The sequence below is a fragment of the Hemitrygon akajei genome, chromosome 30 (genome assembly GCF_048418815.1).
Source record: "Hemitrygon akajei chromosome 30, sHemAka1.3, whole genome shotgun sequence".
Taxonomy (NCBI): Eukaryota; Metazoa; Chordata; class Chondrichthyes; order Myliobatiformes; family Dasyatidae; genus Hemitrygon; species Hemitrygon akajei.
The window spans coordinates 13,431,335-13,451,321 of NC_133153.1; the positions used below are offsets into that span (position 1 = coordinate 13,431,335).

General features: G+C 39.4%; 2 protein-coding genes across 2 annotated transcripts in view; one reads left to right on the top strand and one right to left on the bottom strand.

Annotated features, from left to right (window-relative positions):
• Positions 1 to 2,246, bottom strand: part of efl1 (elongation factor like GTPase 1) — a 280,941-nt gene extending 278,695 nt beyond the window's left edge. The window contains exon 1 of the mRNA XM_073033003.1: positions 2,221 to 2,246. The gene's annotated coding sequence lies outside the window, so the exon portion shown is untranslated. The remainder of the gene's footprint in view (positions 1 to 2,220) is intronic.
• Positions 2,192 to 19,987, top strand: part of saxo2 (stabilizer of axonemal microtubules 2) — a 46,011-nt gene continuing 28,215 nt past the window's right edge. Inside the window, exons 1-2 of the mRNA XM_073033005.1 lie at positions 2,192 to 2,490; positions 12,494 to 12,673. Of these exons, the coding sequence (XP_072889106.1) occupies positions 2,453 to 2,490; positions 12,494 to 12,673 (218 nt within the window). The 5' untranslated portion in view covers positions 2,192 to 2,452. The remainder of the gene's footprint in view (positions 2,491 to 12,493; positions 12,674 to 19,987) is intronic.

The window sequence follows — 19,987 nt, forward strand, 5'->3', positions numbered from 1 at the left end:
TATAACAACTAGTTTACATAGCATTTACATTGTATTAGGTATTATAAGTAATCTAGAGATGATTTAAAGTACACGGGAGGATGTGCGTAGGTTACCGTCGATCGGGTTCGAAAAAAAATCGGAATTTCTCTTACTATGTAAGTCGGAACAGGTACATCCAGTTTTATTTAGCGTCAGTTAGTCAAACATTTGTCTTAGTATATAGTACATATTTTACCTTTCTATGCATATAAAACACTTAAGAACACGTATGTTTCAGCACCGGGCTCGGGAAGTTCCCGAGTTCAATCCAGTGACAGACCACTTCCGAGCACGCTCTCCTTCCGTGCCTGGTTGATGTGGAGGATCAAAAACCCAAAACCCAATAATTAAACCACTGCGTTGCTTGGTAATAATTGTAGCTTTCATCGGGGTCAGGCCTTTCTCGCTTTATCCTTTAAAATTGTTCCAATCGTTGACCGACTGTAGCCTAATGCTTTTCCAATGACCGATGGTGTTTCACCTCTTTCTGATCGCTTTATAATTTCCACTTTATTTTCAATCGAGATTGTGATTATTTTCATGAACAGAAACACTGCGGATTCAGAGCTCAACTGCTGGGTCCTAATGTCCACTGCACTGAGACACGTTAAATAAGGTCTGGGGTTCTGCTGGGTCCTAAGATCCACCGCATTGAAACAGGTTGAATAAGGGACTTGAGCATCTGCGTTTTTTGTTATCCGCGAGGGGTCCCGGAACCAATCCCTCTTGGATAAGGAGGGCCAACTGTATCTGGTGCTCACACCTGTATCCGGTGTGGCCTTCTGTACAATCGGTGAGACCCGATGTAGACTGGGAAACCGCTTAGCCGAGCACCTACAGTCCGTCCGCCAGAAAAAGCGGAATCTCCCAGTGGCCACCCACTTCAACTCACCTTCCCATTCTGACATGTCAGTCCATGGCCTCCTCTACTATTGCAATGAAGCCACGCTCAAGTTGCAGGAGCAACATCTTCATTCCATCTGGGTAGCCTCCAACCTGATAGCATGAACATCAATTTCTCAAACTGCTGGTAATTGCCTCCCTTCACCATTCCCATTTCCCTCTCTCACCTCATCTCTTTACCTGCTCATCACCTCACTGTGGTGCTCCTCCTTCCACGGTCTTCTACCCTCTCCTATCAGGTTCCCCCCTTCTCCCACCTTTTATCTCTTTCATCTATCAGCTTCTCAGCCCTCTACTTCACCCCTCTCCCAGCTTCACCTATCACCTGTCACCTTGTATTTCTTCCTCCCCCCCCCCACCTTCTTGAACTGATCTCATCCTTTTTTTCCAGTCGCGATGAAGGGTTTCAGTCCAAAACGTTGTTTACTCTTTTCCATGGGCGCTGCTTGGACTGCTGATTTCCTCCAACATTTTGTGTGCGCGTTGCTTTGGATTTCCAGCATCTGCAGATTTTCTTGTCTACATGCCCCTTCACCTATGTTTGCATTGTCTGCAAATTTGGTCACAAAGCCATCCAAATAACTGACATATAACATTAAGATACTTGAACTAACTGAAAGTTTTAAAATATACATCAGCTCTGAAACCTCAGCCACTAACTTCAGGATATTTTAAAACATGTTGCAGTAGTTATCAAGTGTAGTCACTGCTATAGTTTAGGAAAAGAGGCAGCCAATTTTATTTCAAATCCACTAACAGCAACATGGCCATGGGAACGAAGAGAACTCTCACGTTTTCCTGAAACAGTTCTGCAATAAAGTTGGCGCATGTCTCCTAGTCTCCGGAAGATCCCTTGAAAGGTCAGAATTTAGATGCGACCTAAACTATCACCTAGCCATACCGCCTGTGTGAGAATGCATGTCCCAAAGCTGGGACAGGCACTCTCATCCAATGTTGGAGCAAAACCTGCCAGACTCAAGCTACTCCCGGTCGCCACACGAACAAATACTTCACACACCAGGACCTCCTGCCATCCGGCTTCTTAGCACCGGACCCCGCGCATCCCTCGAACCCCGGACTCCGGCGTGCAGAAGAGGGTGATAGGGCCAGAGCGGCCCAGGTCATCAGGCTCCAAACCCACGAGGATCGTGCCCGATATGGAAGCTTTCTCGGGACCGCAGGGAAGGTTTAAAGCAGCAACATCTCAAATGCTGGCAACACTATCACGGGCGCAAAGCGGGTGGGGGACGGGGGTGGAACCGACTACCGGCGACATGTAAATAGTAATTTACTCACCTCCAACCCAGCCAAGGCCGACGACCTCTGACCTCTGACGTAGATGCCTACGTTACGCCGTTGCCAGGACGCGGCGGTTTCCTAGCGACCATTGCTCACCTGGAGACGCTCCCAATACAATCAAGCTGCGGAGACTCCAGCCGCCTTCCCCTCCGGCGGGCTGGCCGTTCAAAGGGTCTAACCTGCTGACAAACTTTGCACACAGATATAGAAGCAAACCCGCGCCGTTAAGATGACCCGAAAATGTATCTGCGAGATTTGTAATTGTGGGTAAGTTGAGCAGGAAAGGGGCAGCAAAGGACTTGATTTCATGTTGAACACGAGTGACAGTGTCAACTCCAGGGCATAGAAGTTGTCGGCTCAAACTAACCACCAGAGAACTACAAATCTAAACCGTGCACTACTCAGGTCGTGCTGGGTTGTCAGAAATGTTTGTTTCCGAAGAGATGTTAGACCTCCTCCAGGTCTTTACTTAAGGTCCCTCCAGTTATTCTGGTCCAGAAGGTTAAGACATTTGGGATCCACTGTGAGTTAGTAAGTTGGACATAAAATATGGCTGTGTCATAGAAGATAGAGTAGCGGTAGAGAACTGCTTTTGAGACTGGAAGTTTGTGACCAGTGGTGTTCTACTAGGATCAAGCCTACGACCTCGATTACTTGTGATATATATTAACGATCTGGATGAAAATGTAAGTGGAATGATTAGTAAGTTTGCAGACATCACGAACATTGGTGACGTTGTGGATGGCGGGGAAGATTGTCAAAGGATTTACCACCCCACCCGCCTCTGCGTCCCACGCATAATTCTCCGCAACTTCCGCCAGCTCCAACGGGATCTTTCCCTACTCCCCCCCACCCACACTTTCTGCTTTCCGCGGGGATCGCTCCCTACGTGACTCCCTTGTCCATTCGTCCCTCCCCACTGATCTCCCTCCTGGCACTTACCCTTGCAAGCAGAACAAGTGCCAGATCTACCCCTACATCTCCTCCCTCAGGACCATTTAGGGCCCCGAACAGTCCCTCCCGGTGAGGCGACACCACCTGTGAGTCTGTTGGGGTTACATACTGTGTCCGGTGCTCCCGCTTTGACCTCCTGTATATCGGTGAGACCCGACGCAGATTAGGAGACCACTTCGCCGAGCACCTACGTTCCGCCAGAAAAAGCGGGATCGCCCAGTAACAACCCATTTCAATTCCATTTTCCATTCCGATAGTCTATTCATGACCTCCTCCACTGTTCCGACCACACACACACACACACACACCATTCCCCATCCTATTTTCCCTCTCTCATCTATCTCTTTGTTGTCTGCCCATCGCCCCCCCCCCCGTGCTCCTCCCACTTAACTTTCTTTCATGGCCTTCTGTCCTCTCCTATCAGACTCCCTCTTCTCCAAGCCCTGTATCACTTTCAGCAATCAACTTCCCAGCTCTTTATTTCATCCCTCTTCTTGAGGTTTCACCTATCACCTTCTGTTTCTTCCTCTCATCCAACCACCCTTTAATTCTACCCCTCATCTTTTTTTCTCCAGTCTTGCTGAAGGGTCTCGGCCCAAAAAGTCGACTGTTCCCTTTTCCATACATGGTGCCTGGCCTACTAAGTTCCTCCAGCATTTTGTGTGTGTTGTTAGCAGGACATGAGTCATGATGAAGGGTCTCAGCCTGAAACGCAGTCTCCTGATTCTTTTTCCATAGATGCTGCCTGAACTGCTGAGTTCTTCCAGCATTTAGTATTTAGGATCTTCAGCATCTGCAGATTTTCTGATATTTAGGACATAGTATAATCAGTTGGAGATATGGGTGGAGAAATGACAAATGGAATGTAATATGGACAAGTGTGAGATGTTACATTCTGGGTGGTCAACTGAAAGTGGAAAAGTGTTCAGCAAATGGCAGGACCCTTAGGAATGTATTGGCTGATAGTTAGATTTGGAAAACTTGGACTGATTTTCTTTTCAAATCTTTTTATTATTATTATCCAAAATACAAGAGTACATCGAAGTAAGTAAAAGAGAAAAAAAAATAATATTAAGGATTGAGAAAATGGTGACACAAAAAAAGAGAAGAAAAGAAAAAATACCCTAGTGAAGCAAGAAAAAAGTGAGGGAAAAAAACCCATTAGGTGTTCAACCCCGGAGCCATGCGTCATACAAAAAGCTTCTAAAGATAAACATCAAACCGTTAGCAAAAAAAATTATACCAAAATTTACAATTAGATCATGGAGAAAATCTATCAATTAACTCAAATGGTAATAACGAGCAAATGAACCCCATCTCTTCTCAAAATCAAACATACGTTCAAAGGTTCAACTTCTAATTTTCTCCAAACTCTTGAAAGATTTTAGACAATCTCTCCTTCGTCAAATAATAATGATGTACAATTTTAAATTGAATCAATGAATGGCTAGCACAAATCGAGGAAGAGTTAACCAACTTAAAGATCCGCATACAGTCCTCCATTATAAAAGTCAAATTAAGTACCTTTTCCCAATCTGTTTAATCTTAAAGAAAGGGCGCTTATCTCATTGTAATAATAAATTATAGATTCTTCCAATGGAACCCTTCATCAAAGGGTTCATATTTACTCAAAATAGTATCTAACAGGTCGGCCTCTAATATGCAAGGAAAATTACTTAAATATTTTTGTAAGAAATGTCTAACTTGAAGGTATTGTAAGAAGTGTGAATATGAAAGAGAGTATATATCAACTAATTGTTCAGAAGACATCAGTCTATCTTCTTTAAATAGATCCAAAAAAGAATTAATACCTTTATTTTTTCAAAATAAAAAAATTGGATCACTCAGAGAAGGCTTAAAAAATAGTTTCAATAAATTAAACTACAAAGTTTAAATTTTTTAAGATTAAAAAAATTACAGAACTGGAGCCAAATTTGTAAAGCGTACTTAATCACAGGATATAAATTTAAATTAGCAACTTTAGCTAATTGTATAGGTAGCTCCCAATAACGAGGTTAAATAAAACTGTTTCACAGCTTTCAATTCCAAATCTACCCAAACTGGCCACTCGTTCTTATCAACCCAGTATAACCAAAAGGACATATATCGCACTTGGACTGATTTTACTGGATCACCTGAGGCTAAGGGATGAGCTGAGATCGAAGTACATCCATAAACATATGAGCAACATGAATAGGATGTGTAGTCAAATGTTTTTCCAGGCTGGAAATATCAAATGCAAGAGGACATGCACTTAAGGCGGGATGGAGAAAGCCTGAAGAAGTGTAATGCAAGTTTTTTTTTACACAAAAAGTGATAGGTGCTTGGAATGTATTCTGGTAGAGATGGTAGATAAAGATTCAATAGCAACAGTTAAGAAGCATTTAGACAGACACATGAACAGGCAGGGAGTAGAGGGATACAAACCATGTGCAGGCAGATGGGCTTAGTTAGATCGGCCTCATAGCTGGCACCAACACAGTGGGCTTATACCTGTGCTGTGCTGTTCTATCATATAAAGTGTTAAAGAAAGAACAGAGATGTCTCAAACTTGGCATTCCTTAACTAACATCAGTGAAACAAATTGTCTAATCATATTGTGTTAGTGTGTAAGGTGTCTAAAACTGCATTTGCTTTTTCTACCTTTACACAGTGACTACACTTCAAATATACTTAATAATCTATTATTGCACTGACAGCTAATTAGAAACTTGCTGAATGTAGTATATACACCCAAAACTTCGGGTAGATGAGCCTGTATGTTAGTGTTTCCAGGTCTTTTAGAACATAAAAATTGTGCAGGCTCTTTGTCCCATGAGGTTCTGTTGACCCTTTAACCTACTCTAAGATCAAGTTAACCCCTTCCTTTCCACATTGCCCTCCATTTTTACCCTTTCTTGGCGATGGATGCAATTATCCCATTTCTTTTACCCACAAAGGTTTTGCCTTGCTTAATTACAATTCTTTTGAAAGTACCTTATTTGAAACAATAGCCCAAAAACACATTTCAGAATTTGGATCCAAATATTTTTTTTCTGAAATTGAAATTGTTATATTAGAATAATTTTGATGATAAAGATTTGACTTGAAACTAAAGTTGTTTTGCTTTAATTTAATTTGATGTACAATGAAATATAAAATAGTACTTGCTTTAATGTGAGAGTGTGCCATGTGAATCCATTGTTGACATTTCTGAAATTGAAACATAGTGACTGTTATGATCATAACAATGGAACTATTTGGTTGTAGCCTAACAAAATTAGGAAAAAAAGAATGCATAATTGTAAACTAGAAAACTGAAAATAGTTTAGATGTGTAACTTATTAATCTATCAAAACTTTTCTTTGCATTACCTTGTACATGCTGGCTGTATCACCACCTACAATTTTATTTTAAATTTTAATAGAAGTATTTTTGTCTTCTTGATATAAGATACAGCATTCAAAAGTTTATTTCTTATTTTGTTGACTAAGAACAAATTTAAAACTCCTTTGGCAACAGGCATTGTATTGTTTGGAAAAGTAGCAGACGAGTTGGGTAACACAAAATCTTTTGTTCTACTGCTGACAAGTGTAGGTGTGTCCTTAAGGCAAACAATAATTACTTGTAACAAAAACCAAATAATTTTCCTTTGGTATATCCTGAAATCATTCAGAATCTATTGATGGATGAATTTTTTTTATGGTTCCTTTCTAAGATCTATAACAAAAAAACTAGGTGATAATTATTCTACTTTTAAAGTAATTTTGATGGTATGATAAGCACAAGAGATTCTGCAGATGCTGGAAATCCAGAGTAACACATACAAAGTGCTTGTGGAACTCAGTAGGTCAGGTAGCATCCATGGATAGGAAAAGACAATTGGTGTTTCAGCTGAGACCCTTCATCAGGACCCATCAGTGTGTTAATTTGAAGTCATGATACCTCTGGCAATCTCAAAATTAATTGTTCCCCAGGAGCCTTCGGTCTTTGATATGTAAACGATTTTGTTTACTCTGTCTTTTCATTGGTGCAGAAGCACCATAAACATTGCACTTTTTGCTTCTACAGCATGGAAACAGGTCCATCAGCCCACTGAATCAATAGTAACCATCAAATACCCAAAACAATTTTATTAACCCTTGTCATCACTAATGTCCCTACATAATAGCCAATTTATATAGTAAATCTGCATGCCTTTAGCACCTGGGGAAAACCAGTGAGGTTACTGAGAGAACATACAAACTCCACACAGACAACAGGGTCACTGGAACTGTAAGGCAGCAGCTCCACTTGTTGTGCAGCCCCACAGCTCTCTGAATTGTCGATTTCACTCACAGCAGAAACTTTTTTTCCCAACAATGATTTTATTGTTCACCAAAGAGTTTTGGATATCTATGGAGGAGGGACACTGAATTATGAAGAAGATGAGGACAGATGGGTCCAGTATCCAGCATCATGTGTGACCACGGACCATGCCAGTAACTATGAATATAGATTGGATTGAGTCAGTTGAATTCCAGGACAGTGTTTTTGAAAGGTCAGAATAACTATGCCATTACAGGAATCCACAAGCAATGTATGAAACAAGAATCAGTTTGCTGGAGAGAGGAAATATCATTTGAATCGAGCGTGCAGAGGTTGATGGAGGATGTAAAACTGCAGTAACTCTGACTATTAGGGTGCAAGGTCCAGTATCAAGTTAGGTGGCTCGAAGACTTCTGTTGCGTACAGAATTACTGAATGGCTTGAATCAAGTGCAGACTGCACTGGTTGCTTTATGGGAGGGCTATGATGCAGTGTGAAGGCTGTTCAAAAGCTCTTAGGATCCAATTAAATATTATTACTAGAGCTAAAAATTTAAAAATGCTGACCATTTCCATATGCAATCTTTAAGGGAGGTTCATAAAATTGTTTTTAGTCACAGAGGTACTTAACTGATAGGCACAAAGCTTTTAAGTATTAAATATATTTTAAAAATTAATACATCAAAGGAACTTGTAGGTTATGTATAAATTATTTATAAATTCATTTCAGTTTATTGAAATTGGTTTATTCATAGACAGTAAACTTGATGTTCTGATTGTTTTTCTCCTGATAAGCCTATTTTTAATTATATTGATAAACAATAGTGTTTCAGATGACCACTTTTAACAAGTGATATTTAGAGATACAAGAAAAACTATTGCATTTGAAGTATTGCCCCATTATGTGATTTGCATAAGATTTTATTTTTGTGCCTGTTGAAAGAAATTGAGCAGAAAATTGCTTCATAAAATTAGTAAGTTAATTGTTGTAGCTTGAATGCCATTTGCTGGTGTCACTCAAAGTGGAAAATCTAATTTGTAGAAATACCTTTACCTGTGACATTTTGAAAATAATTTGATTTAAGAAATCAGTGGTACTGAGTGTGTGGCAAAGATGTTATATGTTGTTTTAATGTTTGGTTGCTATAGTGTTCCCTGGAAGCTATGAGTAGACAAAACTATTTTGTAATCTACTGTGTGTGCAAAAGAGAAAATGATAACACTTACAAGCTCGGATTTATTTCCTTTTCCCTCCCATCTCCTGCCAGTGAGCAGATTCGGGAGTTCTAAGAATCCTTCAGTATCCAGACAACTAGCCATTTAGAAAGTGGGATCAGGTATCTGCAACATACTTTAAATTAGGGGAGAAACGTCATGCCTGAGCTTCATACTGACTTCATGGAGTCTCTCCCCATGCTCCAACTAAGCCACAAATGAACCTGTTGCCTCAGCAGGCCAGGCAGCATCAATGGGAAATAGTACAGTCGATGTTTTGGGCTGCAACGTCGAGTCCTGCCGAAGGGTCTCAGCCCGAAATGTCAAGTCCTGCAAAAGGGTATTGGCCCAAAACATTAAATGTACTTTTTCCTAAGATGCTGCCTGGCCTGCTGAGTTCCTCCAGCATTTTGTGTGTGTGGATTCCTGCAGTATGGATTTCCAGCATCTGCAGATTTTCTCTTGTTTGAGTACCTGTTGCCTGCCAACCCTGCTTAAGTGGTCACAGATTCCATACCATCTCCATCAGCAATTCTTACCATCAGTATAGGACTTAATCTTCCCTTGGTATATCTTAGCCCATTGCCCATCACTTAATCCTCGCGAGGTGACTGTTCTCAGCACCATCCTCAAGGTTTCCACCAATTTAATGTATTTCTTTTAACTAAAAGCAATAAATGCAGTTCACTAAAACTCGGTCCCTCAAATTGTTAAAACTCAAAACTTTCATGTTGTATCTTCTTTAGAAAAATAGTATAAGCTATAATTTCATATTGGTGATAAAATCATATTGAGAGATTTAAAGACATAAAGAATAGTGAAATATAAAGAGACCAAAGGAAATATAAGCCATAAAATGGTTATCGATTGAGAGGAACATTTTGTCCATAACTTTTATTCCACTCAGAAGCACTTGCGTTACAGAATCAAGTTTTGATTTATTTGCATCCAATCAGAAATCACCATTCACCAGAAATGCATCTGAACCAGCAACATAAATAGTGCAGCTACAAAATAAACAGAACATGCCAGGGAACCCCGAAGTGAGTGACTCAATTGAAGACACTAAACATCTTCCTAATCTCTTCAAGTTACATCAGGAGTACAATGGCATATTTTTCATTTGATTTCCAACTATTCAAGAAACTCAAAACTATCAGAACAACATAGTTAGCTTTACCCTTCCGATAACATCTTTTTCCTCCACCACCAGAGCTCTATAGCTATTGTGTTTAACATCTAAAAATTGCAGTGCATTTACTTGTTAGGTTATTCCAAGAGCACCTGCGATCCTACAACCAAAGAAGAGACTGACAACACCTGCATAGGTGCACCACCATCTGGAGGTGCTCAATAAAATCACACTATATCCTGTTTTGGAAATATATGGTAGTAGTAGGCAGCCATCGATCCCAGGGGATCATGGGCTTGCATCTCTGGTGGACTGTGTCTTCTCCGGGGTGAAGGATTTGAAGAACCAGCTGTTGCCCATGCAGTGGGATCCCCCTCTCCACGTTGCTGTTGTAGTCCAAGGGAGGAGCAAGCGTCAATACAGCTTGGCACTAGTGTTGTTGCAGAGGTGCCAGAATGAGGTTGTAAGCAACATCAAACTGTCTTAGGGACTCTGGCTCCAGACTTCTTTCTAGAGGTTTACTCCCAAAGCTTTTCTCACAGGTGGGTGTGGCTGCAACTCAGCAGAGGTTTAAAATCAGAGTTTTCCTTCTAGGAAGGCTGCCATCCAAGGCTGATGAGCCTCACCTGCCTGAAGAAAAATATATGGTAGCGTCTTTAAATCCTATAACCTCGTGCCCAATAAGGTGTTCAACAGACTAACATCAGCATTTCAAGAAGCTGGTTCACCCCCATTTTCTCATAGGCATTTGTTGCTATGGTATAGATGCTGTCTAACCGAGGATACCAACATCCTTAAAAAGGAATAAGTTTTTTTTTAAAAAGCCAACTACGGTAATAATCTTTTTGTCTATCTGTACTGTAGAAACATTAGAACTTTAAAAAGTCAGATCAATTATTTAAATTTTGATTTTGTAAGAATTATGTCTATCTATCCAAAAAATAACAAGGATTGTATTTCATTTCTTTGTAAATACAATTCTAAAAGAATCATGTTGAATAAGAATTTGTATCCTGCAGATAAGACTGTGTGGGGCAAAGCTTCATGGTTAAGATGGAGTCCACAGGCTGATGGTGAGAATTCAGTCTAACTTGTTGCTATGCACTGAGCCATGGCAGCTTCTTACAAAATTGTGGGGAAACAAATGTTCTCATGTTGGAATTATCTGCATGTAATCACTATAAACCCCATAACTGTGAAGTTGTGCATAGTAAACTCAAGAGTTGATTGAGAAGCCCAAGCATGCATGTACAATCTTCCACTATGGTGAGAGAGATATTAAGACAGTGATTCTCAATGGAATCTGAAAAAGGATCTAGAGTGGGTTTGGACAATTACAACTCGAGTTGGGGATCAGGCATCATAGAACAGAAGTGGAGACCTGGAGAAATCCCAAAAGGAAATCAAACCACTTATCTTGACCAAGGAAATGACTGATCAAATGACAAACATTCAATAGTTGACTTCATTGGAGGATTCCAAACAGCCTGAAGTCTTGCAGATCTTTCAACCTGATCTTAAATTGGCTTTCTTTCTTTCTTTCATTCAAAATACAAAATTTTTGCTGGGCTTGACAGAATAGATGCAGGGAATGCTGTTTTCCCCTAATAAGTGTGTCTAAAATCAGGTGAAATGGTCTCAAGAAAAGGTGTTGACTCCATAAGATTAAGATGAGAAGAAATTTCTTTAGCGGGCAGTGAATCTTTGGAATTCCCTACCAAGCGTGGTTGTGGAGGCTTTAAGTATTTTCTAGGCAGAAATTAATAGAATTTTGATGTTAAGGGTATTGAGAAATATGGGGTTAGTACAAAAAAGTGGTGCTAAATAAAAGGACTTATTGAATGGTGGAGTAGATTCAAGAAGCCAACTTTTGTTTCTGTTTCTGATATTAATATATTTTTGTTGTATTTTATTTCATAACAGTTCTATTTAAATGTATAATAAATGTCAGTCATTCCTGAAAGGAGTAAGTTTTTCAGTGTGTCATTCTTTGACTATTGTACTAATGTTGCACTTTTTTATCCAGCAGAATGTTATTTTGCAACTTGCAGTCCCAGCAATAGACCAAGGTGCATTAAAATTTTACCTCAAAAGTTTAGCAGCCTTTATAAAGTAGAGTACAATTATGAGTGCTAGGAACAAAAAAGGTGACTGTTTTGGAAATGAAACATGGCATATTCTTACAGATTATCAAATGTAATTAACTGCATATACTGTATTTACTAAAACAACGTTACGCATTAAACTATTAACAAAAAATTCTCATTCAATAGAACTAATGTGTGGAAGTTAACTTGTGTACTGTTGATACTGATCAGTTTTTGTCATCATTTCCATTGTGCATAACATGTACAATTTGATAAGACAACACTATCAGATAGCTCTGTCCAATAATTCGACAGTATGAGCTAGACACCATAGTTACTGTTAATATATGTGTGTTTGCTTACCTTTTTTCTTTGCTCTGTTATCAAAAGTTCTTTTTAATTTAATCTGAATAGTTAATTTCACTGTTTTAATCAATTTCCAAAATAATTTTAAGACTGTATTCTGCACCACTATGTGGCAGTATTGTAATATATAAACGTAGATACTTGTATTGAATTTACTTTGTCCTTTCTCCTGATCACTATCAAAAAAATGTGTATTCATCAGTAAATATTATGTCCTTTTTATTTAACAGACGACATCATTGCCCACATTTGCCAACAAGATTATTCGACAAGGCACTGGAACCTTGCTTATTGACTGAATACCATGAGAAATATCCTCCATATGGTGATATCAAGCCTCCCGGCAGCTTTAAGCCAAAGACGGAATATCTGTGTAATCGTGTCAAAATGGACGGCAACTCAACATTTAAGTAAATGTCTTAAAACAATAGTTTGGATATCTGTAAGGCATATACAGGCATAAAAATGTAATAGCTTAGCTAATTTTCCATTGATCCTGTTATTTGTGCTACTATATTTATGGTAGTAACACAACAGAAATTTGTCATTACGATAAGTGCATGATTCAGAGATGTATGCATGCACATTCATCAAGTCCTTGTATTTGGATATTAATTCAAAATAATTAATTTTATATACAAGGTGGAAATTGTCTCCAGTAACAATATGTTCTTTGCATAAAAATCATTTGTTAAAACTTCTTTGGCCATTAATCAATGGTAGATTTAGAGACTGTTTTGTCATTTTTGTTGGTTTCCTCACAGGTTTTAAATTAGTGGGGTTCATTTTTAGATGAGTAATGTAGAAATTGAAATCTATAACACAATTTCTTCTCCTAGAAATTAAACGTAAGAGTGCAGGTAATCCATTTAGAAATAATCTGTTTGGAGTTTTTGTACTCTTTCATGATTGGTGATCATTAGTAGGAACCGTGAAAAAAATGGCACACTTTGTAGGTGGTTAAGGTTTAAATGACTTTTAATAATATGTGGAGAATTTTACAATTTTGCAGTCAACACAAGTTAGATGAACTATCAGAAGGTATAACAAGTTTCAAGATTTTGGAATATTGATGAAACAGTCATGAATGATTAGTACAAATTCTTCATCAGAGAGTATGGCTAGAAAATTTCTAAGCTAATAAGAACATGTGCTACACTGATGCTGCCGGGGGTTTTGTGCCTTTTGTTCCAGTGCCAGAGGTATGTTGTTTTCAATTCCATGGCTTTTTCAAGAGCATACATATATTTGAATATGAATTGCATTTATTTTCTGCATAGCCTGTGTTCAGCACAAATTATTCCATGAGCATTAGACCCTCATTTATAATCAACCAGCACTAACGAATAACATTTTTCACATCTTGTGGGTGCTGACTACAGTATCAAACCACAGCTGCAAATCAATCCACGGTGAAGATGAACTGCTCCACAGATGCGTAGGTGGTCTCCAAGATTCACTAGAGCCAATCTTGATATCAATAAATGTGAGGAGAATTTAGAATCCAGGGATTCAAGGGATTTCTCACAGGGCTGAGATGAAAGGGAAGTACAAGTGTATAGGCAGGAATATCAGGTCATCACTGGTGTTGAATTCTGGTGTTTAATCCAAGTTTCTTTTAGAAGTCAGGAGCAAGTCACAAAGCTTGTTGCTTCGCAATTGTTTTATTAAGAATTGACAGAACAGAGGAAAACTGAGCAGACAGTGATAGGAAATCTAAGATTAAAGATGGTGCCAAACACAAAACAATTATTTTTATACTACTGATAAGGAAAATTCCACGCAAATCGATAGATAAGAATAAATCAATTAGGAATACTTATTCATTACTGCAGTACCAAGGTAACCAAAGGAAATCAGTTATTCACTTAATGCAGAACAAAAAAAAACTTAGATCTTTCCAGAATTATACTTTGTATAGCCACTAGAGGCATATTAAACAGTTAATTGCATACTATAGCCACCAGGAATTATAATGTGGTTATTTTATATAAGTAACTATATAAAATACAACCAATTAATTGTAACACTACAAAGAAAATAACAAACTGTCTAACCTGAGAATTAAACAGTCAGATCCAGCAATCCACCCCTTCTTTGTAAGTCGCACATTTAGATTCATTACATCTGAAAATTCAGAGGCAAAAACACTTGCAGTATCTATGTTACATATGATATAATAATAAAGAAACTAATTAGTTTTTTTATTATTATGACATATGTAACATAGATACTGTAAGCTTCAAAGGGAAAGTACGGGAGAGTTTTTAAAGTGGAAAAGCCTTTGCACTTGAGCAATTCCACTCTCCTGACTTCTGAGGTCCAGGTCCAGTCGTATGAACAACTATCACAAATTGGGATCTTCCTTAATTGCAGTGGATGACCATGACATCTTCTGTGCCTTGTCATGCCCTTAAATCTCCACGGAGTGTTTTAGTACCATCTTCCTGGCCATTGGATCTCACAGTAGATCTCATCTGCCCAGTCCACCAGAGCTGACTTGGCATGCTATGGCAAACATACCCTTTTCTCACCAAGGGTATGAGGCCTCACCTGGTTCAGCTCGCCTGTTGAAGAGGTGTACCAGGGTGTGGCTGCTGTCACATGCTCACAACCCCTTGGGGCAACAGGTGAGAAGTGAATGTCCAGTGGGGACCATAGGTGAGTGAGCTGCCCTGGAATTCACATGACAAGCTTCTTCACCAGAGGTGCAACTCCTCCCTGGACACCCCATACATCCCTTTACTTCGAAGTATTTATAAGATTATGTCATGATTCAGCAGATTGGTAGGCACACATACCTGAATTTGAACTATACTGTTAATAATTACCTTTAAACAAATAAAAATATGTAAGTTATTATAAGGCATATAAGTATGAAAAATATGACATAATATTGAGTAGTCCTGGCTTTTGAAACTTAAATGATCGAACCAAAGAAATCTCATCCATCAGATTATATATTTTAAACTGCTTCTTTACCAATGTGATCAGCCAAATTAGTTATATCTTCAGAATGCAAGTACAACACTCCTTGCCTATAACTGCACATGTCCCCCTCCCCCAACTGTTAAAAGAAGATCTAATGTGATATAATTTTGTGAGACTATCTTACAAATGGTGACCATTTCTGTTATATTTTCCAAGGCTTCAGCAGTGTCATTGCTTACTCTTTCTATGGCTGCAGCAATATTTTTAATACTTCTTATACTCCTTGCAACATCATAAAATGGGAATAAAATTAATGCAGAGCTATCTCCTTCTGAAATGTCTTGTTTACTCCTGGACTCAAGAGGTAAAGGTAAGGTGTGAGTATGTCTCATGGCATGAAAAACACACCCTAAATGACAAGATCTTACCAATTACATGGAAGAGAAGTATAGGTTCATTTGCTGTCCCTATAGTGTGTATTTTTCCATGAACTTGGACCGTTTCTTATTACTTGACAAGAGCTTTATCGAATTGTAATATATTTCTGATCGTCAATAAAAATTCCAGAGTCATTACCCCATTTAGAACAATGTGGAGTGTAAGTGCATAAACTATGCCCACTGGAATGGAAGTCAAGCTAAAGGTAGCTTTTATAGCGAACATATGAAAATATTTAATAGCTTTGTCATGAATATTAGATGTGGATATTTCCCAGGATAAGACATAAATTTGGTTAGATATGATATTCCCTAAATCATCCTGATAATATTTACATAAATGATCCAGTTTAAGATAATACGTGGGAGGCATGATCGATGTATATTTATATTCCCTTAATAATGAATTATCAGCATAACGTCAACATTGCCATTGCTGGAATGTTTAATAAAGAGGGCAACATTTATTCTAGATCTGTAGGAATGCCTAGCATCCGTGATTATTTTAAAGTGTCCAGTATATATTGACATACCCAACAGCTAGAGTCATTAACAGCTTCAGTAAATTCATCTGATACTTGCAAGTATACCTTATGAGTCATCTCAACTGGCACATTATAAGTAAGGAAAATTGGCAAAAATATAACAATAACTAATAATATTAGAATAAACTTCATAATGTTTAGTACAGTAGTTTGTCAACTTGCTTTAAGTCTTTGACTGGTTAGTGATTTGCTTACTGTAGCCCAACAGTGTGGGAACTGTGACCAAAAAGTTACCAGCACATTGACTACTGTGCTTATTGTCCTTGTCAGTGCCTGCTGTGTATCCATTTACTTTTACTTCCACTTTCACACCAAGTTTGTAATAAACAGTACTTGATAAGGATCTTCCCACCCTTCCCCCAGTGGTTCCTTATGTGGTTTCTTAATGAGGACCCACTCACCAGAAATCAGAGTGTGTCCTTCTGTTGGATCAATCCAAGCGGCAGAAACCTGTTGAGAAGTAGACTGGACAGTCTGGGTTAATTTCACACAGCAGTTAACTATATCATCTGCCATAATGTGTATATCAGCCTCTCTGAGATCAAGGGCTCCCGGTTGTGACACCTCGAATAGACTTAGTTTAATTTCAATGTTTGAGGTTGCTCTGAAGCTACACAGGACTATAGTAGGCCATGGTATACCTTCCTAATGATACTTAGTCAATCATTGTTTGATGGTTCCAATGACTCGTTTAACCTGTCCTGGTGACTTTGGGTGACATGGACAACTTAAAGAGCATTCAAGACATAATTCCTGACAAACACACCCAGTGAAATGTGTTCCTTGATCTGAATCAATGGCAATCCCCATCTAGGAATATAGCCCTTGATCAAAGCTTTTGCTGTGTGCGTGTCAGGGGCTTTCCTGACCACCCATCTTGAAAACTTGTCCACTATTATTAGTACGTCTGAGTATCCTTGACACTTTTTAAAGAAATATATTCCACTTTAAATGTAAAAATGGATCAGATCTAACAAGAGCACTAATTGCAGTAGCTTTTCCACTGTTCCAGGATTCGTTTTCTGCCATGTCATGCATCTTTCAGTATTTGTCGAGATTGTGCCCTGAACTTCGGATTCCAGCACCACTAGGAGAATCTAGTGGTGATCATCTGTTGATCATCTTTTCAACTCCAATGAGTCCTAGAGAGTGTATTTGTTGTAGCAGATAAGGAAGCAACATACCTGGGGCTACTAGTCTATAGCTAGTATAGCTCCATACTCCATCACAGCGTAACTTCCCACCATTCTCCAACCAGACCACTTTTCTCGTGAAGAACATTGAGCTTATATCTCTTGAATATCTTGTATGTTTGTCTGTGATACAGAGTTCAACTTCTTTTCCATAATCCCATTTTTGGGTTCACTATAAATGTTCCTGGTATTTATTTTACTTTTATTTCCTCCCATGATGCCTTATTTGCAAATTTGTCCCCCAAGTTAAGGCAAGTATTGGGTAGGACATGGCAGCTGAGATCGGCCCTGTGGTTTGTCCATCCTGCAGCATGTGGGAAATCAGGGGTACTTCCAGTGTCCCTGACGACTATGTGTGCAGGAAGTCTGTCCAACTGCAGCTTCTGGCAGACCGCATTGAGCGTCTGGAGCTGCAATTGGATTCATACTGGAGCATCCGCGATGCTGAGAAAGTCATGAATAGCACGTTCAGTGAGTTGGCCACACCGCAGGTAAAGGCTACACAGGCAGAAAGGGAAGGGGTGGCCACTAGACAGCGTAGCAGTCGGCAGATAGTGCAGGAGTCCCCTGAGGTCATCTCCCTCCTAAACAGATATACTGTTTTGGATACTGTTAGGGAAGATGTCTCATCAGGGGAAGGCAGCAGCAGCCGAGTTCATTGCACCATGGGTGGCTCTGTGGCACAGGAGGGAAGGAAAAGGAGTGGGAGAGCTATAGTGATAGGGGATTCGATTGTAAGGGGAATAGATAGGAGTTTCTGCAGCCGCAAATGAGACTCCAGGATGGTATGTTGCCTCCCTGGTGCAAGAGTCAAGGATGTCTCTGAGTGGCTGCAGGACATTCTGGAATGGGAGGGTGAACAGCCAGTGGTCGTGGTGCACATAGGTACCAACGATATAGGTAAAAAACGGGATGAGGTCCTACAAGGTGAATTTAGGGAGTTAGGAGATAAACTAAAAAGTAGGACCACAAAGGTAATAATCTTTGGATTACTACCAGTGCCACGTGCTAGTCAGAGTAGAAATAGGATATTTCAGATGAATACGTGGCTTGAAAAATGGTGCAAAGGGGAGGGATTCAAATTTTTGGGGCATTCAACCAGTTCTGGGGGAGGTGGGACCGATATAAACAGGACGGTCTGCACCTGGGCTGGACTGGAACCAATGTCCTAGGGGGAGCATTTGCTACTGCTGTTCAGGAGGCTTTAAACTAATATGGCAGGGGGATGGGAAGAAGTGCAGAGAGACAGAGGGGTGTAAAATGAGGGTAGAAGCAAAAAGTAGTAAGGTGAAAAGTAAAAGTGGCAGGCAGGCAAATCCAGTGCAAAAAGCAAAAAGAGCTACTTTTCAACATAATTGTATAAGGGCTAAGAGTGTTGTAAAAACAAGCCTGAAGGCTTTGTGTGTCAATGCGAGGAGCATTCGTAACAAGGTGGATGAATTGAATGTGCAGATAGTTATTAATGAATATGATATAGTTGGGATCACAGAGACATGGCTCCAGGGTGACCAAGGATGGGAGCTCAACATCCAGGGATATTCAATATTCAGGAGGGATAGACAGGAAAGAAAAGGAGGTGGGGTAGCATTGCTGGTTAGAGAGGAGATTAACGCAGTAGAAAGGAAGGACATTAGCCTGGAGGATGTGGAATCAATATGGGTAGAGCTGCATAACACTAAGGGGCAGAAGACGCTGGTGGGAGTTGTGTACAGGCCACCTAACAGTAGTAGTGAGGTTGGGGATGGCATTAAACAGGAAATTAGAAATGCGTGCAATAAAGGAACAGTAGTTATAATGGGTGACTTCAATCTACATATACATTGGGTGAACCAAATTGGTAAGGGTGCTGAGGAAGAGGATTTCTTGGAATGTATGTGGGATGGTTTTCTGAACCAACATGTCAAGCAACCAACTAGAAAGCAGGCCATTCTAAATTGGGTATTGAGTAATGAGAAAGGGTTAGTTAGCAATCTTGTCGTGCAAGGCCACTTGGGTAAGAGTGACCATAATATGGTGGAATTCCTCATTAAGATGGAGAGTGACATAGTTAATTCAGAAACAAAGTTTCTGAACTTAAAGAAGGGTAACTTTGAAATTTTGAGACGTGAATTAGCTAAGATAGACTGGCAAATGATACTTAAAGGGTTGACGGTGGATATGTAATGGCAAGTATTTAAAGATCGCATGGATGAACTGCAATTGTTCATCCCAGTTTGGCAAAAGAATAAACCAGGGAAGGTAGTGCAGCCGTGGCTGACAAGGGAAATTAGGGTTAGTAACAAGTCCAAAGAAGAAACATATAAATTAGCAAAAAAAAGCGGCACACCTGAGGACTGGGAGAAATTCAGAGACCAGCAGAGGAGGACAAAGGGCTTAATTAGGAAAGGAAAAAAAGATTATGAGAGAAAGCTGGCAGGGAACATAAAAACTGACTGTAAAAGCTTTTATAGATATGTGAAAAGAAAAAGATTGGTCAAGACAAATGTAGGTCCCTTACAGTCAGAAACAGGTGAATTGATCATAGGGAACAAAGATGTGGCAGACCAATTGAATAACTACTTTGGTTCTGTCTTCAGTAAGGAAGATATAAATAATCTTCCGGAAATAGTAAGGGACCG